A 25,682-nucleotide genomic window follows, 5' to 3' on the forward strand; every position below is an offset into this window, starting at 1 on the left:
TGGGGAATGATTTCTGTGGTCTCCTGGTGGTAGATGGGCCTTCTAGGGAAATCTCCCAACAGGAGGGTAGAGCTAAGTTGGAGGGCTCTGGGCAGAGCTCCCTGGCAGTGTTTTCTTGGAGTGATTAATTGTCTCACAAGGTTTTTGTGGGGGCCCATCTGTAGGAGGTTCGGTAGAGAAAACTTGGGGCCCAGAACTGTGGTCAAGGAGGTGGTCCAGACCTTCTGAGCTCACATAGTTTCCTAGTTCGATTCTGGGAATACTATGGCTTTCATTCTCGGGCAGCGTCTGCTTCTTAAGTGCGTCCGTAGGAACAGCCAATAGGGCTTCGCCCCAAGGACGATCCTCAGTTTGTTCCAACCTAAACTGGGTACATAGCACGTCCCCTGTCTTTTGTGCCTTCGGTTCCCTCGGGTTTGACGTGGTTGCTTTCCTCTGAGTCTTGCACTGCATCAGAGAGAAGCATAGGTCAATCTTTTTCTAACTAAGACAGTGTTCCAGCCGTGGTGGCTAATGTCCACACTTTCTCTCCCGGCATAGGTCTCTCCCTGCATATGTTTGAAGAGTGTAAACTTAGCCTTTTATGGGCTGGGGTTCTGGCCCATATGTTTTGGTCCATTGTGTGGCATAAGCTCACCTGCTGTTCCTGCAGGTTTTCTCCAGAGGAGCTCTCCAGGAGTTCCGTGTCAGTGAGTTCACCAGCCCTAGGTTCCAGTAGATTATGCCTATTCAGTGTCAATGACATAGCTCAGGGTTTTATCATTTCCTGGCCCATCCTGGGAGGTGTTTGCAAAGCTAAGCCAGTTTTCGGGGGTTTGGCGGGTTTGCAGCTGCTCCATTTCCATTTTGCCATGGTGTCGCCAGACTTGTTGACTTTGCTTTCAGGTTGGGGTGCTTTACAGGATGGTCAGAAAAACAAGCCGTTTCGCTAGGCTGACAAGGAAGAGAGGGTGCAGGCGAGAGGCTGGGGGAGAAGGAAGAAGCTCCTTACCAGTTGCTGGTGCTGACAACCCCCCACCCTCTGTTGATTGCGAAGATGACATACTGGGAACTTCTGGCATCGGTGACTGGTGGTTTAGACCAGGACGTTCTGTGGTGTATGTTTTGGGGGCCAGGACTGTAGCCTCAATTGGTGTGTTGCGACTATAGCTTCTGTAAAGTCTGAAGCAGCCCCATGTGACTGCAGGTAGGAGGGAGCAGGGAAGGGTTGGGGGGACAGGGTGGGGAAGGAGGGTCATCAGGTGTCATATGGCTGGAACATGACTTACCAGTGTCTCCCTCCAGCTCATCCATTGTTTTGACTGCTGATGGTTCCCCCGCAGGCCTCGAGGTCTGTTGCACAATGTGTTGTGTGCGGCAACTTTGCAGGATATGCACCCATTCACCCAGTTCGTTTGAGTCGAGCATGCCTCGCTTGAGATGTTTCTGAGACATAGTCTGTGCAGTCAGTATGGTCTGCTTACTTAATCCACCCACGCTGAGTCCACAGCCACACTCGCCTGCAGTCGGCTGACTGGCGAGTGACTGGACTCGCGTTGGGACGTCGCGCAGGCGCTCCACGCCACACCTGGGATAATATAGGATTTCATAAAGCTACAGCGGTAGCTAGAAACAAACCTCCTTCTTGGCAGCAACGGCAACAGATTTTACTGAGGGCACCAGTGTTATTGTGGCTATACCTGAAGAGGTAGGAGGGCCAAGCCACTCCCCCTGCTGTTTCTTCCCCACTTTCATGGAAGAAACCAAAAGACATTGTCTTTGAAGGATTAAGGTGGAGAGAAAGTAGAAACATCCAATCGTAATCTGCCCCTTGACTCTCTGTAAAGCAGATGACGTCTGCTGGAGATGACGCTGTAAAATAGACCTGTGTGTTGTCAATTAAAAAAAATATATATTATTATAAAGATTTCCATAACATGTAAACACATCAATACCCTCCCCTCCCTTAGACCCCTCATGCCAGTGGGACAGAAACAGTTCATACAATAATTACTGTGAGCACATCATCCACAATCACAATATATCAAGGATTCTCAACCTGTGCGGGCACCATTGCACTTTGTAGTTACTTTGGAGATATGGCACATGCCCCTAGACCTGCTTAAATTCCGCCCAGTTTCCTTGTACAGTTTCCCAATCCAATGCAACAAAGCTCCACCCTTTCTGTAGCTAATCAAATTCTTGTTGGTGTTTGCTTTTATTTCCACTTTTGTGCTGTTAGAAGCCATGCCGCTATCAATAAAATCATGTATCCCCTTAATTGCCTTCTGGTATATAACGTATTCTCCGGGTCCCACAAGCCATAACTGCAAATCTGCATCATCACTCCCTGAGAATATTTCCTTCATCTGGGTCTTTACCTCCTGCCAGAATGTTTGAATAACCGGGCACTTCCACCAAATGTGGGACCAATCCTACAGTGACTGTGCATCCCCTCTAACACACTGATGAGACTGTGGGGTACATTGCGTGAAGTCACGCCAGCGTTTAGTGCCATTACAACATTACCTTATACCACATCTCCCTCAGTTGAATGGATTGTGTCAGTTTTGGTATGTTGCCCAGAGATGCTCCCACCTTTCTCCTGTTGTTACCCTGCCTAGTGTGGTTTACCACCTCTTTATGAAACGTGATTGGGCTGGGGATAAGCCTTCAATAAGAAATGTGTAGAGGGATGAGACAAGCTTCCTCGATCCAGAGTGAGTCGTGATACATTTCTTGAAGCAGGTTAATATCGGAGTAACAGCTGCCTTGATATGTGGATCTAATAACCAATGTCTTAACTGGACGTAGCACAACCTGTCCCCCTTGGGATCCCTATCTGCTGTTTACAGGCCTCAAATTACCTAAATTCTTGACTAATGTTGAGGGACTTTTTAGTTGACACCTTTTGTGGTAATACCTCGTGACCTGGTTATGTGTTGGTTTCTAAGAACTTGAGAGGTCTTGATTGTAGGAACTGCGTATTTACTCTTGGTTGCACCGGTGTAAGCATCTACGGAGACAGAGAGACCCTCAACTCCGTTGTTCAAGTTATCAATGATATGGTGAGTTTACACTTTTAGTGCGCCACAAATAATATGATGAACAGAAGAGGTTTTAACCACGAACTACACCTTAGAAGAGCAGAAGCCAGATTAATTTGCCGTTACCGAACTGTAGAATTTGGATTAAACTCTGATAATGAAATGGTTCATTTTTTATAATGCAATGCATATACTTTTATTATTCTTGTATGTAACTCACACATGTTACATTGTACGTAATGTGAATTTTCTCTCTTCTTCGATCTTGATCATAGATGAAATGGGTTCTCTCATGTAATAATACAACACGCAGAATGCACCGGATAGGTAAATGGCCAGCGTACTATTTCAGAACAGGCAGAACTACAACAACCACAATGCCTTGCATCTACTTCCATTCATAAACCTTGTTAAGGATATTTTTCAAAGGTTAAATGGGTTCTCTCATGCAATGATATAACATTTAGAATGCACCAGGTAGGTAAAATGCCAGCGCATTCTTTTCATAACAGGCAGAACTACAACAACCACAATGCCTTGCATCTACTTCCATTCATCAATCTTGTAACTGCATAATTTTCAGGAACATAAATTTTTCATGAGCTGCCTTAAGAGGCTTTATTATGGTCCGTGGTCTTTATAAATTAGTGGAGTTCTAATTCTGAAAAATGATCTGTCAATGTGAATGGCACATCAATTGGCACAGGCGAAGGACTAGGTTTTTTTCCCTCTGACTCCTGACCCAAGGCACACTCTCACTTGCATTACTACTGCGAGTTGGGCTTTCGTTCTGCAAATACAATCAGCCCCACGATTTCTAAGCCCAAAGTATGGCCGCCGCAGTAGACACTGTGGAAGGACTAACTTTTGTAAACCCAATTCTCCTTTTTCTACACTGCTAGGCGTTTAAAAACGCGGACTACTCAGCAAACTGGAGACACATCCGCATGAGGTAAGCAGAACCAGCATACCCACCCGGACACGAGGGGTCTATATTTTTCTATCCCACCATATTTCAAACACATGCTGCACAACGTGCGCGCGTGCAGGCAGTCACAACAAATATTTGATTTAAACACATTCTTTTTGAATGCTGTTTATAAAAAGTGATTCTTTGGACATTTTTAGTAATATATGTGTAAAAAAGACATAGATTAGTCTACTGTTTTAAATTTGTAACTAAGACTCAGAAAAGGGATAACTATTAGCCAACTAGAGAAAATGTATTTTTCTGCACATGGATGAGTACTTTAAAGAAAACACTTGTACATATGGGTTTTTCTTCCATATACAGGTGGGATAGAGCCCATGAGTTATCATTAACCTGCATTATGCTTCATTCACGCAAGTGAGCAAGGGTAAGAGACCACCTAATAATGAAATACTTTTTACGTTTTCATATTCTTTAGCCATCTATACATGTACAGTCAGTTTTTATCTCGCACGTCCCATTTCCTTTAGTTTACTTTGATTGATACTTCTGTCATTGTCTCCGGATCCTCTCCTCCCTCCCTATCTCTCCCCCTAAACTTGGTCTAGGCACGGGCTAAAAATACTGGGCAAAACCCACAACCCTGCATTGGTGAATTTTGAGCACATTTTTTATCACGTCAGTGTTTGTGTGATAGTGATCTATGTAACAGTTCTCCAAGAGATTTACTATGCTCTATGTTTTTTGTTTTTTATTTTTCTTTTGTTCATGTCATGCCAACATTTAGCCTGGATTTGAGGAAGGCAAGTCACTTTTGCCAAAACACGTGTCATCCACTAAAGGCTACAGAAATTTTCAAATAAAGCACTCTCAAACACTTCTCAAGACTTTTCTCTTTTTATGAGAATCCTCATTTCTGTCCATGAGTAACATGATATTATTTGTGGCGCACTAAAAGTGTAATCTCACCATATCATAGATAACCTAAATTCTTTCCCTTGAAACATGTCACGTATTTGTAAACATCCTGCCGCCCGCCATGCCCTTAATGATCCCTGTTCCATCACTGGCAGGAATTGCAGATTGTAAAACAATGGCGTGAATGGGGATGGAGTCGTAGATAAAATCCCTTTTGCCAACACTGAGTCCCAGGTGTCCGCTACCAGCACGACAATGATACTAATGTGTACATTCGGTGGTCTATGTGCTTTTCCAAGGCCGAGCAGCCCTGATAAGGGTGTTCCCGCTATTGCCCTGTCTTGCCATGCCCATATTTTCTGGGTGTCGTCCGTAAACCATTCCTTTACCACCCCGGAGTTGTGCCGCTTCGTAATACTTGTGAAAGTGTGGGAGCCCTATTCCCCCCTGGTTCCCCAGTGCAGTTAGTGTACTCATAGCAATACGGGGAGGTGTGTTCTGCCATAAATATGCCGATAATTTTATTTCGGGAGCTAAAAAAGGATTTAGACACCAGGTCAGGAAGAGCCTGAAAATAATGGAAGAGCCTCATAAGAATGACCATCTTCAACGCCGTTAACCTCCCTAGCCATGAGACAGTGAGCGGGGCCATCTCTGTAGTTCTCTTTTATCTTCTGTAGCCGCTAAGGATAGTTTGCCACATATAGTTGTCCTAATGTCTTGGTGATAGCAACCCCTAAGTAGAAAGTTCCTGTCTGCTAGTTTAAGCTAGGTCAGGGTCCTTATCCGTTCCAGTTCATCGCGGTAGACTGATATGTTCAAGATCTCGTATTTCTACATGTTATTTTTCAATCCTGCAACCTGCCCAAATTTCTGCAATTCGCCTATGAGTGCCAGAAGTGACTTCTCCGGGTTCGCTACTGCTAATAACATATCATCAGCAAATGCAATTGTTTTATGGTCCTCCCCAACCAGTGTTGTCAATGTTTTGATTTATATTTAGTCCCATCACTGACATCAGACCTTCCAGATTTTATGTAGATATTAAACAACACATGTCACAAAAACAAACCCTGAGGGACACCACAGCACATTGGAGGAGAGTCCAGCCCGGACAAAACCCACCTGCACAAATTGTGTGCGATCTCACAGAAACGAGGAGAACCAGGCCAGGGAAGAGCCACCCACACCCATTCACAAGGATGAGATGTTAATCAACACCTCATGGTTGACAGTATCAAACACAGCTGAGAGATCAAGAAGGAGAGGAAGACCAGTACCCCTGATACCCAACATGCGCATGACCTTGCCCAATAACTCAAGGGTTCCTGTCTCGGTGCTACACCAGGGATGGAAAATTGATTAATAGTCCTGAAGGAGACAGTGAGTGTAGGAGCGCTGGGAAAGTTGAGGAGTTGCCTATTTCTATAGATATTTACAAAAGTAATTGCAAGGCGGTGACAGTGATAGTTGGTGAAATCGAGGGGATCAAGGCTAGACTTCTTTAGTAAAGGTAGCACAATGGAGGCACAAAAAATCCCTTTGCTGAAAGAGGGATTCACAAGAGAAAGCCAAAATCACAAAGTCAGTGATAGAATCGTCTTAAACAGATACGCAAGTAAAGGATCGTCTAAGTAGGACATTGCTTTCATCAAAGAAAAAGTCTTAAGAAAATAAGATTCTGACAAAAGAGAAAGTGTTCCGGGAAGGAACAGTTTAAGGGTACATAGGACAAATAGTATGGTTTCATGTACAAATGTTGGTTGCACTACATTGTTGAATGGATTGAATTTTATCAGCAAAGAAAGTCTAAAAGCATTAACTTGGTCTAATCAAAAAGAAGGCACACCAGAAGATTAAGGATTAACACTTTGCTTAATTGCCTTAAATAATGTATGCAGGTGATGTACTCCCTTGGAGGTATGAAGCTGAAAGTAAACAGATTTAGCCTTGATGAGCCTCAGGTTTAAGAGACGGGGAATACCAAAATGCTGAGGGAGGAGATTTTATTTTCCATGACCACAAAGGTGCAAGAGAGCAGGCATTAGAAGCAGATGCATGATGCTCCTGAGTCAAGAAGTCAATATCAGACAGGGTATATATTTGATGCACATTTCAAGCAGAAATGAAAGACTAAGAAAGAGACTCAGCAGAAACCTTTTTGAAAGACATATTTTACAAAGATTTAAAGCTTGACGCAGTCTGCTGAAAACAAATTTAGGAAAAAACTAAGTGTACAGCAAAATGGTCAGTCCAATCGAAAGGGAAAGGGGAACCGCAAGATAAGATAGAAGTAGGTGCAATTATGAACTCTAATGTATTACCCAGGCCATGAGTTACAGAAGACCCAAATTGGGAAAGGTGTAATGTTAAGGATATTGGAAAGAAGATTCTGTAAGGAATCAGTAGAATCAATCATATGTACATTAAAATCACGTATACAAATATTATTTGAATGGGCCTGGGAATTCCAGGTTGAAAAATCACATAGTTGTTCAATAGCAGCACTAGTTGCAGGAGGGGCAGTACAACCTATACAGGTAAATACAAACATTAGAAAGAGAGTTTAAAGAGAAACTAAGACATTCCAGTGAAGATGAGAGAATGGTGTTTACTACACAAATCTGGCCCTGGGTTTAAAAAATTACTGCATGAAATGATCAGAGGGAATATAGGAATAAATATGGGAAATAAGAGCATCAAAACTGTATTGGAAGATGATTTTAACCAGCGTCCATTAATACACATAACATCCACCTTATAAAAAACAAGACAAGAATGGACATCCCAAAAGACTCACTGTGGCCATGTCAGCACCTGATTGAGGCATGCTTTGGGAAACGGCAGACCGGAGAAAGTGAAAACTCACCAAGTGATTCTGGTGGCACTGGAGCGAGGGGAACGTCAGGTGATACTGGTGGTGGAAAAGAATGTGGAACTCCCTGTCACATAGGACCTGTAAGTGGGTGCCACAGCCACTCACATTCACACTGACGCAAAACAGCTCTAAGAACCAAATGCCTCTAGCTTGGAAACTGGAGGTGAAGTTCACCGTCACACCATGGCAAGAGGTATGCTGTGCAGCAGCCAGCGTGAGTGGAGAGCATGCCTGAACCATTCTCTTGTTGTAACATAAATCATGAATGAGACAGAGACATATTGAGTAAAACTATTACACAGACTACACATTTGGGATTCATATGGTTTTTTGGCACACTTAATGGATTACCACTGTGTGATGCTGCTAATAGAGGGATTAACGCTTTGTACTTTGACTTTACTGTGAGGACTGATCACGGTATCCGTGCTGCATGTGTTGAATCTTGACAGGCATTTTCTGTCAGTAAATCAAACCTTCTAATGCATTCCCTCCTCCCACTATTTCCTCAACTATGATATTGTATCTCCAGCACAGCTGTCCTTCGTAAATATTGATATGGCTGGGGGATTTTAAAGCATTCCTTCAAGACCTAGTGCACGCACCCCTGTGGTTCACACGAATGCCAGTCCTCTAAACAGGCCTCAGCAATTGAACACATGTGCAAAGATAAACAGTTACTAGTGGATTATTTCCACTCACAGATTCCACATCTTAGCTAGATCTTCTCCCAGCGGTAGCTGTACTCGGAAACCTATTAACTAACAGGATGAGGGCGACGCAGTGCCGTTCTGCTTCGACTCTAATCAGCACTGTTTGGCGCCCATGACACCGGACATAATGTCAGAGGCACTATGTTGGGAGCTAGGAGTGCCCAATGACCTCAGTTCCTTTTTCTGAGCACTTAATATTGTGAGTTTGGCATCATGGAAGGAGACACAGACTACAGATACAATGTATAATAAAAGGCTTTATTAAAAAAAATGTCAGGATGGTGTAAGGCCTAACTTTCCCTATGCTACGGCAGGATTTCCCCTACCTAAAGAAACTAAGGAAAGTCTGTATCAGTAAGTTCAACTGAAAAGTCTGTCTGTGTCCAAAACCTACGTTTGCCCTCACAACTAAGACAAAACAATGTTTAGGGATGCCAACCATAAACTAAACAGTGTTCCAAAAGTAAAGTTCAGAGCTATTTCCTTCTCAGGCTTATTCTTCAGCCTCTTTTACCCAAATGCCGACCAGTTTATCGCAATGTTCAATGTACCTTCTTCTGGACTTGAAGTTCCACACACCTTTGCTAATGTCAGAATGCCCTTCCCCAAGTTTAATATCATTTCAGGACAGCACGTCTCGGGATTCGCTTACCCAAGATCAATGTCAAAAAGATGTCACAAAAAGCAGTGCCTTGAAGCTTTCTCTTTAAACAGTGTTTCAATAATTCTTTACAGCTCAGGGTTCCCTTCCCCAAGTCTTATATGCACCAATGGTAGTTTTCCTTTTTATACAACAGCAAACTTCCTTGTTAGCATATAGGGGTTCTCTGGTCTTGGCGCAGTTGTTAGACCAAACGGCCCAACCATTGCAGGTCATGCAACCAGGTACTGCTCAACAGTTTTTTTATTAAACAAGTAGTAGTTGCCTGGTCTTGGCGCAGTTGTTGTATCACACAATCCACCCATTACAGGTCACGCAACCCGGAACTTTCAGCTCTCTTTGAGTAGTTCAATATTAAACGTGTGATTTACTAAATGCAGCTCCATACCTTCACCAAACAAGTGGTTTCCCAAATGCAGTTCCACAACAAGCACTTGCTCAGCCTTGACTTCAACTTCACAGTCAAAACCCTTCATTCAACTTGATTTCCTATTGTCTTTCAGTTCATAATTCCATCTTAGCAGGTTGGTTATTTGCATTAACTTTGATGTTCAATATTAGCCGGTGTGCTTGTTCATGCAACTCAATATTCAGAATGAATAGTCATTGCTTTCTTTTTACTTCAGTATTTAATATGTGCAGTTTTTGCTTATTTCATTTAGTTCGGTATTCAATAAGGTCAACTTTGCTTGTTTCATTCAATTCGATAGTCAATAGGTGCAGCTTTACTTGTTTCATTCAACTCGGTATTCAATAAAGGCAACTTAGCTTCTTTCCTTCAATTTGGTATTTAATAAATGCAACTTTGCATGTTTCATTCAATTCAGTATTCCGCAAGTTCAACTTTGCTTACTTTCATGGATCGCTAGTCCATTCATGGTTCCTTGCAGCGCCCAGGTGGTTCCAGTCTCCCCGACACATACCTGTACCTGCCTGCTCCTCTTGGCGGCTTCTCCCCAAGCGGGAAAGCTTTTCCCTGGGTGCTTCATTCAGCACAGGCCAGCTCCTGTGGGCAGCTCTTCCTCCGCTCCACAGCAGTGCCTGCTGCCTGCCTTCCCTTTTGAGGGTTCTCTGTACTGCATAGTTCCACCAGCAGGACTCCTGAGATCATGGTCAGCGTTTCAGCGTCTCAGCTTTTCGGGATCCAGCACGACTCCTTCCCTTGATATGATATGATATGATATGGCATTTCTAACGCGCCTATACACAAGTGTTTGCTGCTTCCTATTCTGCTGCTCTCTCTGCGGCTGCTTTCTCTGCTGCCGCTTTCCTGCAGTGCATCTACAGTCCCCCTCGTATACACCTGTGGTCCTTCAGTGGGCTGCAGGTGTATCCCATTAATAAATGCTGCCTGACTCCGATTACAAGGACATGCCTGACCTTCATGTATCTTGTTCGTCCCAGTACAGAAGTGGTGAGTGTAAGTGGTGTCTATTACTCTTACTTCTTCCTCATCTCAGTACTAGAGTGGGGACAGTGTGTAATGTTCATAACTCTCAGTTGTTTCCTCCTCATCTCAGTACTGTTAGGTTCCCCAAGAGGGGAATAAAGGGGAACTACTCCACAATGACCCATAAAGGTTGGGGGAGGGTTAGGCTGGTTGTCAAAAGGATAAGGGGGATACTGTGTTTTGTTCCAAGGTACCTCATTCCCAATCCCCCTCTTTCTAACATGTCTGGGATGATAATATCGCCTGCCCTTCTCAGAGACAAGGGAACTTGGTGAACAGTATCACATAACCACTTCTGGGATAGGGGTTCCCTCCTGAAAGGAGGATGTGGAATACTGTGTCCTACCTAAGGGCATACCACCTCCAATCCCCAAGGACTCTACATACAGGTCATCCCCCCTTGCTTGTCCACCCCCAGGGGCAGGATCCAAAAGCGATGGCCTTTTCCTGGCCACCTACATAGAGGATCCAAGGGGAGCAGATGTGAGAACACACCCAGGTTTCCAATAGTATGCTGCTCTGGAACGTTTTCGCTCTGGTTTTGGCCTCTTCATTTGTACGTCTTCTGGGCCTCATGGCATCCTGCATTCTGATGGTGCCAGGGGCCTGCTTCCAAATGTGGTACCATTGGCTACTTCAGGGCCACTGGTCTCAGTTTCAAGGTAACTTATCAGACACCTGCTTCAGGTCTCAGAGAAGGTATCAAAATACCTCCTATAGTGGAACCTGCAGGGCAACACGCTGAGAAGGAAACCTCTACAGCTATCCCTCCCCATCTGACCGTAGTCACAGATACCTCCTCGAATGTTTGGAGAGCTCCCCTGGGAGATATGACAGAGAGTAGGCTTTAGTCTATGGCCGAGGCATGGGGACCACATCAGTCCGCTGGAACTGTGGGCCATCAGTCTAGCCCTGGTGGCTTTCCTTCCCTCGCTGATGTACAGTTGTCTTGATTTGGACTGACAATACCATGGCCATGCACTACCTCAACAAGTGATGTAGGGTAGTGTTGCTGCCTCTGTGCAGGGACTTGATGCAACTGTGGGGCTGAGTTCTGGAGAACAGCGTGTCTGTCCACTGCCCATAATGTAGGAACAGAGGACGAGGTGGCCAGTGCGCTGAGCATGCAGATGTCAACCTCTCATGAGTGGTGGCTCTGCCTGGAAGTTCTGGATGAGATCTTTGTCCATTGGGTGACTGGTTAAGTGGACCTCTGCGGCCTCTATGCATTCCTACCACATCCTATCAATCTCAGAAAGACATGCAGGTCCACCATGATCCTAATTGCCCAGGTGGACATGGGGCCCGGGACCTCTGGACATGTGTATCTGTCCTCCTTGGCACCTGTTGGCAAAGAGGGTCCTACTCTCCCATGCAGATGGCTAGGTCCTCCACCCAAGCTTCTCTCACCTGTGGTCTTCTTTCTCTCTTCTGATGATTTGGCAGACCTACTTTGGTGCAAGTGAGGAGTGAACAAGTAAGGACGATCCCGCTTGGATGCCACTGTGTCCCCCTGGAGGCACAGGAAGGGCAAGCGGGCTTCCAGAGGAGCGTCCTCTTAGGGAGGGAAAAAGTAAAGGACTCAAAAAACCTTCCGATTGTAAAGAGATGACAGCCTTTGGTAAAAGTTCTTTCAACAGAGCAAATGGTGGGTAAGATTGACAGTGAAATTCTAGGCTGCGTAAGGGTGAGGACAGGAGGTACTGGACCTTGAAGCAATGAAGTTATGGGCCAAGGGAGAGTCCTCCCAAAGAGAGAAAGAAAATGAAGCGGGCCACAAAAGGGAAAGGACAAGAAAACCACTTACGGTTGGGAACGGGAGGAAGACAGCATACAGCAACGAGGAGTCAAGTTGCAACGCACAGCAGGGTTGTGAGGAAGGGGTATGTAGCATAGCTGTAATCGTGGAGGAGGCTGCCCGCCATCTTGAAATAGACTAGACCCTGCAGTATGCTTCCTGCACTGCGATGCAGCACCTTCAATGGTCGACGAGTCAATTTCCAGCATTGCCACACAGATCACCCGGACATGTTGGTGACAGCTTCAATAGCCACAACCTTCATGCTTGGCTGCTGAGAGGCTGCTGTGTAAGGAGTGGGAACTGACTGACAATGTCCCGTATGTGCTTTTCTCTGCCAGGAGGCCTGCCACTAAGTTCATCTAAGCCTGCAGGTGAAGTAAGTTTATGGGTTGGTGCTAGATGCAGGGTTTTCAATCCATTGTTCTGTCCAACCTCCTGTGTGCTGGATTTTTCGCATAACTGGCTGCTATTTCAGTCTTTAAGAGAACCCCCAAGCAGGACAAATGTTTTACTATTCCCACTGTTATGCAGTTTTTGTGAGGAATATCAAACCAGTTCCCGCAAGGGCGCGGTGTTGAGCGCTGCAGGTCTGCAGAGCACACTGCTCGATCCATGTCCACTATGTGCTACGCATTGACGTCTGACTCCACTTTGCTAAAACCTGTGTGCCAAACCCTATGCGGCAAAGCCCGCGCTGGCCAAGGGCGCAGTGTTGAGCGCCTCATGTCCACACAGCACGCTGCTCGATCCACATCCACTACGAGCTATGCATCAACATCTGACTATGCTTTATCAAAACCTGCGTGCCGAACCCTCCGTGCAAAGCCTGCGCAGGCCAAGGGTGCAGTGTTGAGCGCTGCAGGTGTTAGGCGCCCAACAATGGCTCAGCTGAACTTGTCCGCTGCGCACCTCGTTTCACATTCTCGGCTGAATCCCATCACCTTGGACTTGTAACAACCCCAACCAGATCCGAGGCCAAAGCCGGTAACCGAAGAACCATTGCTGCACCCTCCACGCAAGCCCAGTCAGCCCCAAGGATGCCCGCCCCACATGGACTGCAGGTAAGCACCCTGGTCCCTCACCCATCAGCACCTTGCTGCTTCTCCAACGCACCCCAAGGCCACTCTAACCAAACTCGACACTCTTGTCTCTGCCATCACTATGTCCCCCTTGATCCTTATGAGGAATAGCCTCTTCAGGCTACGCACTCGACTCACCGCATGAGTCCCACACTACGCTCCTCAATCACTCCGCCCACTGCAGACCCACAGACCAGGCTCCACGCAACCCGAAATCCTCAATTCTGTCATCACTACACCCCTGCCAATCCTTACGAGGAACAGCCTCCTCAGGCTGCACACTTGGATCACTGCATGCCTCTCACACCACGCTCTTCAATCACTCAGCCCACCGCAGACTTGCAGATCAGGCCTCATGCTAACTGAAATCCCCAATTCGATCATCGCCTTGCCCCCTCCGATTCTCACGAGGAGTAGTTTCCTCTCATTCCGCACCCAGTTAATCCCACGCCTCCCTCTCTACGCTCCTCAGCCATTGCAAATTACGCAAACACGCACTCCCACCAGACCCGTCCGCAGAGCCATCAGCTGTGCGCTAATCAACGCCAGATCAGTCCCGGCATACGCAGCTGAAATCCTTGATCTTGTATTCTACAACTACCTAGACGTGCTTGCCATCACTGAAACCTGGCTCCATCCCGCTGCAGGCCCAGCCCTCTCCATTGCCATCCCCCCTGGCTTTGCCATCCTAAGATGTGACAGATCATATAAAACAGGAGGTAGCGTCTCCCTCATCTTTAAAAACACCCTCACTATTAGAGTCACACAAACCAATGTCATCCCCAACTGCAAATCCCTACTCGCCACAATCTCCATGTCCCAGGCCGATTCTATCACTGTCCTCCTTGTCTACTGCCCACCTGGCCCCATCCTTACCTTCGAAGATAATTTAATGCAAAGCACCTTCTCTTCCATGAAACCCAACTCAAATGTTGTAATCCTTGGGGACCTCACCCTAGGCCTAAAAGACCAAGCAGGCTCATTGGCCACCAGTGTAGCCATGGCACTTAACCATGCCGGCGTTACACAACGTTCTCTCGAGCCCACCCATGACCAAGGCCGCACCCTAGACTGGTTAGGCAACCTCTATTGTAACATTCCCACCCCTGTCACCTCCCCTGCCCATGGTCAGACCATCACACCATTGCCTTCAAAATCCTCCTTCAGAACACCCCAGACCAGCTCACCCTGCCAAACCTGAATGCATAGCCCGGTGCACAAAAAGTCTCAACCCTACCAACCTTGACCACTACTTGCCACCCTAGCGCACCCCCTATCCTCAGTAATCGACCCGGCAGTGAAACCTAATAGTATGGAGAAGCCTGGTTTGTTATCATTATGGAACCGTTAACCCATTGTTAGAGAATCATTACCCATTTAGGGATCAGTTATCCATCATTGCATCCTGTTAAGTTATCCATCATACATTCTGATTAGTACTGATTAGTAGTGACAGCATTAGACTATCCCCATTATTCTGCCACTTTGTATGCATTTGCAATAGACTGAGACCTGTTGTATTTGAAGTGTCATGTAGAGACACATGTAGAGATATGTATTATGTATGCATGTAGAGAGACACTCATTGAGTGTGCACTTAGAATATGCATTGAGCTTTGAGTATAGTGCTTGTTATGAATGAATGTGTTAGGCACTACATTCGGGAATAAAGAAAGCATGAAGCCATTCCACTGAATGAGACACACAGAAGCACCGCGGAGTGCGGAGAGATGGTATGAGTTACAGTGTACAAGTATGCGTAAACAGTTGCTTGGCAGACAGGGAGAGGGAGAAGGCATTGTGCCTTATCAGGCCCTGGGCTGTGCTTCGCAGACGGGGCAGCGCCATGGAGAGAGGGAGAGCTTGTGTAGGCAGAGACATGCACGAGGATAGAGGGATTTGAATGGAGAAATATGAGGAGAGGGTGCAGGCAGACAGAAGATAGATATGGTATAGATACGTAGAAAATGTCACAATGACCAGAACACACAGTGATGAAAAAGTATAGTACATGCATCACAGACATTAAGGCACTGCTCACATTTTATTTTTTTTTTATTTACGAGTTTCAATCACCGAAGTGATTTTTACAAGTTAGTTGTAGAATAAAAAATCAATAAAAACAGCCAAAAAAAAGCAGATGATAGATAGGAGAAAAAAACAACGCAAGAAGCTCCAAAAGAAGAAGAAGAAGAGAAACTCCAAAAAGGGGGGAAAAAGGAGTAAAATGTACACCAACAGTACATAAAATACTGCAACTTCCAGTCCATAGGTCAAACCTTAGGATGAGAAAAAGCACCCTACAATGTTCACTGGATTTCAAGTGTCTGGTAAGCGCTCCGTCACTTTGTCCTTGAAAATTAGGTCCAGAATTTTGGTACCTGCTATAGTCCAAGATGGTTGAAGGCCCCCTATTAGGTGTTCCCACCAAAGAGCTTCTTCTGTCAAGTAGGCTTTCTCCAAGTGATGGAGCAAATATGGAGATCTATATAGATGTGTGCCCAGGCATGATAACAAAAGATACCGCAGTGTTTCGATGGTTTCATTAGAATTACAAAGCGGCAGGTATTAGACGAAGAAAGGCCTCTAATTTTACAGATCTCATTTGTTGGGAGTAGATTCAGCCTGGCCCTGAGGAGTGTTGAACATGTTTTTCTGCTTGGATGCCTAATAAGGAAAGGTTGTACTTCGTTCAATTTTCTGGTCACTATAGGCAGATGTTGGGTCAATTTGTAAACAGAAGCCTTCTCCAACGTACTGATCCAATCTGTTTCATCCAGGCGTTTTTTAGTTTTAGTCAGATTAAGGACCAGTTCTTCAATGTTACTGCCACAGTCTTCTAGGGTTGATTTACATTTAGTCTCCGAAGTAGCCAGCATTTTACATTTTCCTGCATTCATCTCTTCTTGAACCATGGTGAAGATCATCGGCAAGTATGGATCCTTAATCTTCCGATGTAGCATAATAGATACTCTAGTTACTATTGCCGACAAGGATGAAAGTGAAAGTTCACGTCGGATCAGTGCTATAGGTGTTGAAGACGGGAGGTTAAGGACTGATCGCCAAAAGATACTCTCCAGTCTCAGCCATAACAGATCAGGAAGACATGGCATGGCGTCGGCTCCATATGTGATTGCCGGTATCACTTTCCCCCAATAGAACTTAAGTAGGGACAACAGTGAAAAGCGACCATATTTTTGATCTAAGATTTTGGCCTGTGCGATGAGATTTTTCATTTTTGCCAGTAGATGTGATTGCATAGCTACGTCTTTACATGAGGAGTCAATCAAGACCCCGAGGTATTTAAATTCTGTGACTTGTTCGACTTTTTCTCCTCCCAAAAACCAACTGCCTGATTCATGGAATTAGTTGCGTGAAAAACGGAAGATTTGCACGCCTTTCTGCCCGAAAATCCCCATACTTCAAAAAGGGATTTTCAGGCAGAAAGGCGCGCAAATCTGCCTTTTTCACGCAAATAATTCCATGAAGCAGGCATCAAGAGTGATTGCCTTTTCTTTTGTTCTTTTTTTCAAACACCATAATCTTCGTTTTTCGTTTATTGACTTCCAGGTCATTAACTTCAGTGTATTTAGTTAAAGCGGCTAGCTGATGTTGTAAACCAATAGGAGACTTATCCAGTTGGATAAGGTCATCAGCATAGAGGATTCTCAGCACTTTTGTGCTGCCCATTACTGGGGGGAAAGATCTTATTTCGCATTTGCTTTTTTGTAGTCCCTGAAGTATGCCAGAAATAGGGCCGCCGCCAACGGGAAGTCCTGTTTAACTCCTCGGGAAGTTGGTATCACCGCCGAAAGAAGCCACTTTGAATTTAGCCGGACCAGGACGCTTGTGTTGGAATGCTCAACTTTTTCCAGAGTTTCCTTCTGTTAACTAGGTCAAAAGCCTGGGTTAGGTCTATAAACACTAGTAATAGTTTCTGATTTCCCTCCAGGGTTTTTGATTTTAGAATACTCAGTAGCAAGATGTTAATGTTAATGCTGGTTCCTATTCCCTTTTTGAACCCAGATTGTAAAGGGTCTTCACAGGGTGATTTTTTTACCCAAAGGTTAAAGTGTTTCAGAAGTAAGGTACCGTAAACCTTCCCTATGACATATAGAAGTGCAACCGGGCGGAAGTTCCTTGGGTCTCCCACTCTCACACCACTCTGCTCCGCTTCGCTGCTGCCTTCTGGTTTTGAAGGAAATGGCGCCAAAACGGTAGCCACTGTAGAAAGACTGAGAGGGACTGCCACAGACTGCCCACTCTGACACCACTCCGCTTCGCTGCTGCCTTCTGGTTTTGAAGGAAATGGCGCCAAAACTGTAGCCACTGTAGAAAGACTGAGAGGGACTGCCACAGACTGCCCACGCTCACACCACTCCACTGCTCACATTTAGAACGCTGACACAGGGAAAGAGAGGCATTTTAGCTTGGAGAGAATGAGTGTAACCATAGAGATTTATGTACGTCATAGAATAGTATAACGAGAGGTGAGGAGATTGTAGTTTTTAGATGTAGATGGAAAATGACTTGGAGAGAGACGTTTTGGTTGGCATGAGATCGAGAGGCGAATGAAAGGAAGTTGCCATTGAGGAAGAAGTGTTTTTGGTACAGCAGAATCCAATGGCTTTGGGAGTTCGTAAGCTTGGTGAAGCATTCTGATGAGAGCAGAGTTCGAGAGCTTGGCAGAGGCATTGACGCAGTTCGAGTGACCAGACTGGCAGAGTGAGCTGTAGAGGGGAGTATTGCTGAATAAGACACGTGCATGGGGAATTAGAACAGACACTCGCACAGAACTATAAATGGGGTAATCAGACAGGGTTTGTCTTAGAGAGAGAGTGTGAAGTATGGTGTGGAATGGAGTGGAATGGTGTGGAATGGAGTATTAGATTGCTTGCATTAGAAGCCTGTAAGGCTTATAGTAATTACATTGCTGGTAGATTTGCACCAAAAACATAAAAGGTGCAAATTCGAGATTTGCATTATACTAGTGTTTGTATCATGCATTGCTATGTATGAATAAAAGTGTTTCTATTGTTAAATCGATTCATGTGTTTTCTTTGTGTCTTATGTTAATGTGTCCATTGGAGTAAGATAGGAGTAATCTAGGAGTAACACAGTGCACAAAGGCCCTGAGATACAAGAGCAGGGGGGGTCTTAGTGATCCACACCCCCCTAGGAGATTGTCTAGGATTGTCTAAGACTGATACATGGTCGCCCACTAGGGGCTAGGCCATAGGTAGATTTGTTGCACTTCCCACAGTCACCTCCCCCTGCCCATGGTCAGACCATCACACCATTGCCTTCAAAATACCCCATTCAGAATGCCCCAGACCAGCTCACGCTGCCAAACCTGAGTGCATGGCCCGGTGCACAAAAAGCCTCAACCCTACGAACCTTGCACCACTACTTGCCACCCTAGCGCACCCCCCATCCTCAGTAACAGACCCAGCAGCACTGGTCGACCTCTACAAGCAATCTATTGCACAAGCAGTCAACACGCTTGCCCCTCCCAAACTAGGGAAAGCCAAACCTTCACTATAAAAAACGCTTGGTTTACTTCTGAACTCCTTGAAGTCGATGACAATAAGCATGCCTCTGAGCTAGCTTGAAAAGAAATCCCTCCCCTGCCTCAAAGGCCCTCTTCTCCTCCCTTGCCAAAACCTATAGAAGGGACATCCACGCTGCCAAAGCCAACAGCTACAACTCCAGAATCAGTAATGCCTCATCCAACTCTCGGGAACTTTTCACTAATCTCTGGGAGCTAGAGACCCACTTGCACCTCTCCCCCAGCCAGACCTGACAGTAGACGGTACCTGGTGCGAAAAACATCAGGGACATCCTCACTGGAAAGGTCAACACCCTAAAAGGAGGAAAAATCCTCTCTAAGCAAATTGTTATGCTAACTAAACCACCATCGCCCACAGCACCCAGCCCCTTCCCGACCCACACCAGCACCCCGTTCAACTTCCACCCTGTCTTAGACATGGACGTCACCAAGATCATCAAGAGCCTCAAACCATCACGCTGGAAAGGTGACACTTGCCCAGCTTGAATCATCAAAGACTGTGCTGATAATTCTTCAAAAATAACAGAAAACATGCTCTGTGAAAATTCTTGCACCAAACTCACTCTACAGAAATATTGCAAAAACTATAAACCAAAAAAGTTAGTATTTCAGGGACATGATGTTATATATTACCATTCATGAAATCTGCCCATAATCAATTATGTTAGTCTACTAGTTTTCTTCGTATACGCTTTATTTATCTATACCTTCTTTTGGAGTAAGATGGAGTGTGACTCTTTTTACACAACTCATGATATGTTGTACTATTTTTGACTGGTTTAATGAGAAGTAATTCCAACAATTGTATGTTTCTATCCAGGTTTTGCTAGTATTATTGTTTCTAGGTTATATATTAGACAGTGGGGAAGTGTGATGAAGCAGGCCCATGCTCACTGACTTACCTGAGGAACCAGAGTGTTTGAGCCTACCAAAGTGAGCAGACAAGGGCAGTCCGTGGTCCGAGTTGGTTTTTGGATACAACAGGGATTCTTTGTTCAGTCTTGCTAACCGCTTCCAGAAGACCCTAGGGAGGAGTTTGATGCATAAGGAAAATGACAAGAGAAACAAGATGAGAACTGCAGGTCATAATACTTCTGGTGACCTTGTAACCACCAGGAGGAAAGAAGAATGGATTCATTTAAGTGTCCTATCCTGTTGAGGTTCGCAATAGAGAACAAAGAGTACCTCCTACAAGCAGGGGGTAGAACAACTCAGCAGGAGTCATCATCAGGGTTTAGGAGGATAAGATTCCGAGGGGCAATGATGAGTGCTTCAGCCTGTGAAGCACCAAGGAAAGCACAAGAACTTGAGAGGGTCTGAGAAGGCTGCCTGAACCTGAGATGTCCTTAGGAGAGCACATGATCCTAAGAAGTGCTAAGAAGATTGCCTGAACCTGAGTAGTGCAGAGGAAAACACATCAACCTCAGAAGAGCCAACATGTACTTGACCAAGAGAAAATGAGAATTAGCAAACTTGTTTCAATCACAGGTGCTGGGAACCCAGAGAAGTGGCTGAGCCAGACGTGATGGAAACTTTGAGAAACACTTGAACAGACTTTGGCAGCAAAAGTAAGACTCCTTAAAAGGCAGCAATTATAAGAAAAGCTGTAATGTAAAGACAAATGAAGCAAACATTGCTCCATTTGAACAATTATGAAGATTAACACACAGTTGTTCCAAATGAGATTGCATAACCGTGTAATTTCGAAAATAAAGTGAGTGGTTAGAGAGGTGACAACAATATAACTGGTAAGCATTACTAGATTTCTTTAAAAACTAATTGGTTGAAATGTTGCATCTTACAGCAAATGCTATGAAGACAATAGGTAGATATGCCCTTGGGTTCGAAGTGGCCGTTCTTGAGAAGTCATGGGGCCTCATTACGAGTCCGGCGGTAACCGTGGTGGTAAAACTACCTGGTTACCGCCGGACTAGTATTACCATTCCGCCTCCGTGATTCCCGGAATTACCGGGGCATTACAACCCCGGTTTCCCAGGAAACACGGAGGCGGAATGGTGTTAATCCCCATTCCCATTGAGTCCTTTGGGACTCAATGGGAATGGGGATCATGGAAACACCGGCAGCATCTCGTGATGCTGCCGGTGTTTCCTCGTCCGCCTGCAGGCGGGCGGTGTTAAACCCGCCAGGTCAAACCTGGCGGGAATATCACCTCCCGCCTGCAGAAGTCAGGTTCAGACGGTCCGGAAACAACGGTGGCGGCGGGTTTACCGCCACCGTTATTTCCGGACCGCCTGATTTGTAATGAGGCCCATGGTCTTTGTGTACCCAGAGGTGGTGTGATACTGCCCAGAGTTTTTAAGTAATATTTCTTTAGATACAATATATGCTTGTCAAGAGGGTTAATGATACGTTGTGGCTTAACAGTTTAAAAGAGCATGTAGGCACTGTTTAATCTCCCTTTATAGGATTGCTAGTTCGTTGAAGTCCTTGAGTAGGGTGACAACAGAATATCAATAGAGGCAATCTGGACTGGTGAACGAATGATGAACAGTTGGCACGTACCTGTGAGCAATTTGTTACTGTACACTTTAAACATCTAATGTAGACATCCAACATACTTATGTAGTTGTTTTCCATCTTTTATGCTTTAGGAATTTCAGAGCATGGATGATGACGATATTTGCAGACTTTCCTGCACATTGAGAAGAATAGCAGCTTTCTGTGGGTAAGATATGTCTTCATTTTAGGTACTCCCTTGCTCTCATTTTCAACAAAAAGCACCATCCTGTAAACTGTGTTTTATATATGTTAGCTAATAATATCATAGCTTTTAAAAGTATATCATCATAATTTTGTTCATTTCGGATTCATGACCCATGAAACCAATTCATAAACAAATGCACTAAATTCTCCTGTTTCAATTCAAGTTGATTGATTTACACCTTATATACAATTAAAAAGGTGCCAAGCACAAATTAAGCTGCTATACCAATATTTGTTTCTCATACAGGTGGCTTGTATCCCCAGTATGGGCCAAAAGTAAAACATTATTTCTAATAGCTGTGCTAATGGCTCAAACAGACTCTTATTTTCTTGTTATTCTGAGTGACTGTAACTCAGCTTTACACATCTGTGAAGGATAAATGTCAAGAGTTGAAATGATAATAAAATAACATTCACTACTGATGCGTGTGTGTGGGTGTGTGTATGTGCGTGGAGGGGATATTCTAAGGGCCCTCAATTTCAGGAGCTCTGACAGGAGATGTGGGAATACAGGCAAAAGAAGTAGATTTGTGTTGTGTGAGAAACTTGACAGTATTCTCACTCCTACTCCGCTTGGATCCTCTACTCAGGTGGCCAGGGAAGGCCATTGCTCTTGGATCCCAACCCTGGGTATGGAGAAGCGAGGGAGGATCATCTGGGTGGAGGGTCCTTGGTGATTGGGAGTGGTGTACTCACAAGCGAGACATAGTATCCCCCTTCTCCTATTGAAGACCAACCTGAGTGTGTAGAGTGAACCGTGCCTGTTTGTTTACTCATTTCAGCTAATACGCTGCCTGTCATTTTCTGCTGTTTGTTTGAGTTGAACAATAAAAATATATTTCAGGCTGCATGCAAGTTCACAGCAGCATTGAACGGGAACTACAGTTCGATGGCATTGTGTCCACCAACGTTTTCCACATCTATGACAGGTAATCACCACAACTGTGCTGCTTGGGAAAAATGTTCGGAGTCCTACGTCGATGATGTCGATACGCTGTCCCTCGGGGGCCTCCGTCGAGCTAACGTCACTGGATGTTACAAGTAGGACGCACAACACCCGTAGCCTCAGTTCCGTTTTTTCCGCAAACGTGTTCGCTTCGGAATCTCGGCGCGCCTCGTTTCTTCTCCTGATTGAATTGGTTCTTCGAACTTGGTTGTTTGTGAAGTATCATGTCTTTGTCTTCTTCTACCCCGCGGTCGGGCTTCAAGAAGTGTCGGGACTGCGGTTCCAAGATGTCGCTGTCGGACCCGCACAACGTCTGCCTCTGGTGCCTTTGGTGCCTCCGTGAGGACCACGCCACAGATGACTGTGATGAATGCCAGTCTTTGACGTCGAAGTCCTTGCGGGAGCGTAAGAAGAAGTTGACTATAGGTAGGGTTTCCAAACCCCGAAAGTTTCGACCGACGATTCGAAGGGCGACTCCCTGCGTCGGCGTAAGTCCAGGGGGTCTCGGTCCCAGAGTGGTTCCCGCCATTCCTCTGCCTTTTCTAGGCACTCTCGGAAGCACTGTCACCAGTCGCCCAGGTGGCGGGTAGCTTGTCCCAACAAGCATTCATCTCCGGCGGAATAGGACGCATTCCGCAAGGAGATGATGGCGATTATTGAATCGCAGGGCTCTGTTCCGTCTGCGCCTTTGAGAGAAGCCGGCAAGGAACACGCTAGGGCCATCGCTCGCACGCCTTCGGGCTCGGCGGGCGGCACGATCATCGGGAGCCATTGAGGTCTCGATCGGACAAGGTAGATCGCTCTAGCCATGCCCGCTCCAGGTCCCTGTCTTCGACGCCCTCGAGACCGTTGGAGGCTGTGAGGCCTTCTAAGAAGGCATCAACGCCATCGGCGCCATGTCTGTCGAGGGGCTCTCTCGAGGCTCCGGCTCCGAGGAAGTCATCGATGCCGTCGGCACCGAGGCTGTCGCCGTTGTCGAAGCCGTCGGCGCCTCGATCGACGTCGACGCTGATTCCGTCGACGCCCTCAACGCCTTTTGAGGAGGCTTTATCGGAGGTGCCCCGAAGACCGGTGGAAACCCTGAGGAAGGCCCTGAGTAAATTGGTGCGGCCTGTGTTTGAACCTTTTTCTGTGCCCTCATCCAGGGATTTATTCCGGCCTTTGGATTATATCTCAGAGGTGGATGAAGGGTCAGATGTGGAAGGTTTGTCCCTCCTGAGGTTCCTGACGAACTGTTGTCTGGTCATAGCCAGATGGAAGACCTGTGTCAATCCTTGCATGGCGACAGTGGTCTGGACACCTCCCCGGAAGTTGAATTTGGCAGGCCTGAGCCTGGTACACACGCCGAGTCTTCGTACAGGCGCCTCATGTCGAGGGTGACGGAGTACTTGGGCTGGTCTGCTACACCTGTGGATTTTCTGCAGGATGACCTGACAGATATTTTGGACCAAGGTCCACCCACTGACCCGGTGCTGCCATTTCATATGGCCTTATGAAGAATGGTGGCGGCAGCTTGGACTGCTCCGGAGAGTCTCCCGGCAGTGAATAAGTCATTGCCGAAAAAATACCGTCCAGCCAGTGGCGACCCCGGCTACTTGTTTTGCACCCCACTCTGGAGAGTTTGGTGGTGCAGGCTGCTACGGCCCCAGCGAAGCAGGCGGCGTACCCTACCATCCCTCCTGATAGGGACGACAAGCGCTTCGACAGTTGGGCGAAGAAAGTATTTTCATCTGGGGGTATGGCTTTAAAGACAGCCAACTCCGTTTGTGCCTTGGCTAGATTCACTCACACGTTGTGGAATTGTGTATCTTTGGCGGCAAAACATATTCCCGAAGGGAAGGAATGGAATGGCTTTCTTGTCCTCTTTCAGGATGGCAAGGATTCCATGTGTGAATCCGTTCAGTCGGGTCTGGACGTGGCAGACTGTGTCAGCCGGTCCATGCCGGCGAGCACCGTGATGCGCAGGTTTGCGTGGTTGCGGAAGTCGGGGTTTGCTCCTGATGTACAGTCCCGGCTTCTCAACATGCCCTTTGATGGTGACCATCTTTTTGGCAGCAAGTCTGACGAGAGCCTTGAGAGGTTGAAGACCTCCAAAGCTGCAGCGAAGTCGTTGAGTGCTGCAGTTCGTCAACCTCCGCCTTTTCGTCCTAGGGCACATCAATGGAGAGGAGGTTCCTTTTGATACTACTCGTCCTTTGGTAGATCGAGGGGAGCTGCCAGTCAAAGGGGCCAATGTAGGAGTACCAGAGGTGGAAAACAGGGTACTCGAGGTGCCAAAGCTGCTCGGGCAGTTGCCTCTTTGCCCTCAGGCACTGCCATAGCCGCTTCAGCTCAATCATGAGGCCATGTCCCATGGTTCGCTGGTTGGGGGAAGGCTGGCGCAGCATCTTGTAGAATGCCGTGCCATTAATTCAGATGTGTGGGTTCTGGAGATCATAGCCTACGGCTACTGTCTTCCTTTCCGGCAGAGGCCTCACGACAATCCACCAGGGAAGCTCTCTTTGAAGAGTCCGGATCCGCTCCTCCGCAGGAAATCAAATCCCTGCTGGAGAAAGGCACCATAGAACTGGTGCCTGTAGCGGAGAGGAACAAGGGATGGTATTCCCCATATTTTTTGATCCCGAAAAAAGACAGCGGATTGAGACCCATCATGGACTTGCGTTGTTTGAACAAGGAAGGACAAGTTCAAGATGGTTACTCTCTCTCAAGTCCTCCAGGCCCTTCAACTTCAGTACTGGTTGGTGTCTCTCGACCTCAAGGATGCTTACTTTCATGTGCTGATTCATCCCAAGCACAGGAAGTACCTGAGGTTCGCAGTTGGCGACTCGCATTTTCAGTTTCAGGTCCTGCCGTTCGGATTGACCTCCGCCCCGAGGGTCTTCACCAAGCTCATGGTGGTGGTGGCAGCGTATCTCAGGAAAGGGGGGATTCACGTCGACCCCTACCTGGACGATTGGTTGATCAGGGCGCACTTTCCCGAGCAAGT

General features: G+C 46.2%; 1 protein-coding gene across 5 annotated transcripts in view; it reads left to right on the forward strand.

Moving 5' to 3' along the window:
- The window catches only part of LOC138526199 (cohesin subunit SA-2-like), a 2,217,157-nt gene that overhangs the window by 1,309,306 nt on the left and 882,169 nt on the right, over nucleotides 1-25,682 (forward strand). For all 5 annotated transcript variants that reach the window (XR_011283519.1, XR_011283520.1, XR_011283521.1 and 2 more), the window contains one exon: nucleotides 21,639-21,712. Coding sequence is in view for 2 of the 5 variants with exons in the window: in XM_069636632.1 (XP_069492733.1) it covers nucleotides 21,639-21,712 (74 nt within the window). In the remaining 3 variants the exon portion in view is untranslated. The remainder of the gene's footprint in view (nucleotides 1-21,638; nucleotides 21,713-25,682) is intronic.

Source organism: Ambystoma mexicanum, chromosome 7p (assembly GCF_040938575.1).
Source record: "Ambystoma mexicanum isolate Mex_15411 chromosome 7p, UKY_AmexF1_1, whole genome shotgun sequence".
In the NCBI taxonomy this organism is placed as follows: domain Eukaryota; kingdom Metazoa; phylum Chordata; class Amphibia; order Caudata; family Ambystomatidae; genus Ambystoma; species Ambystoma mexicanum.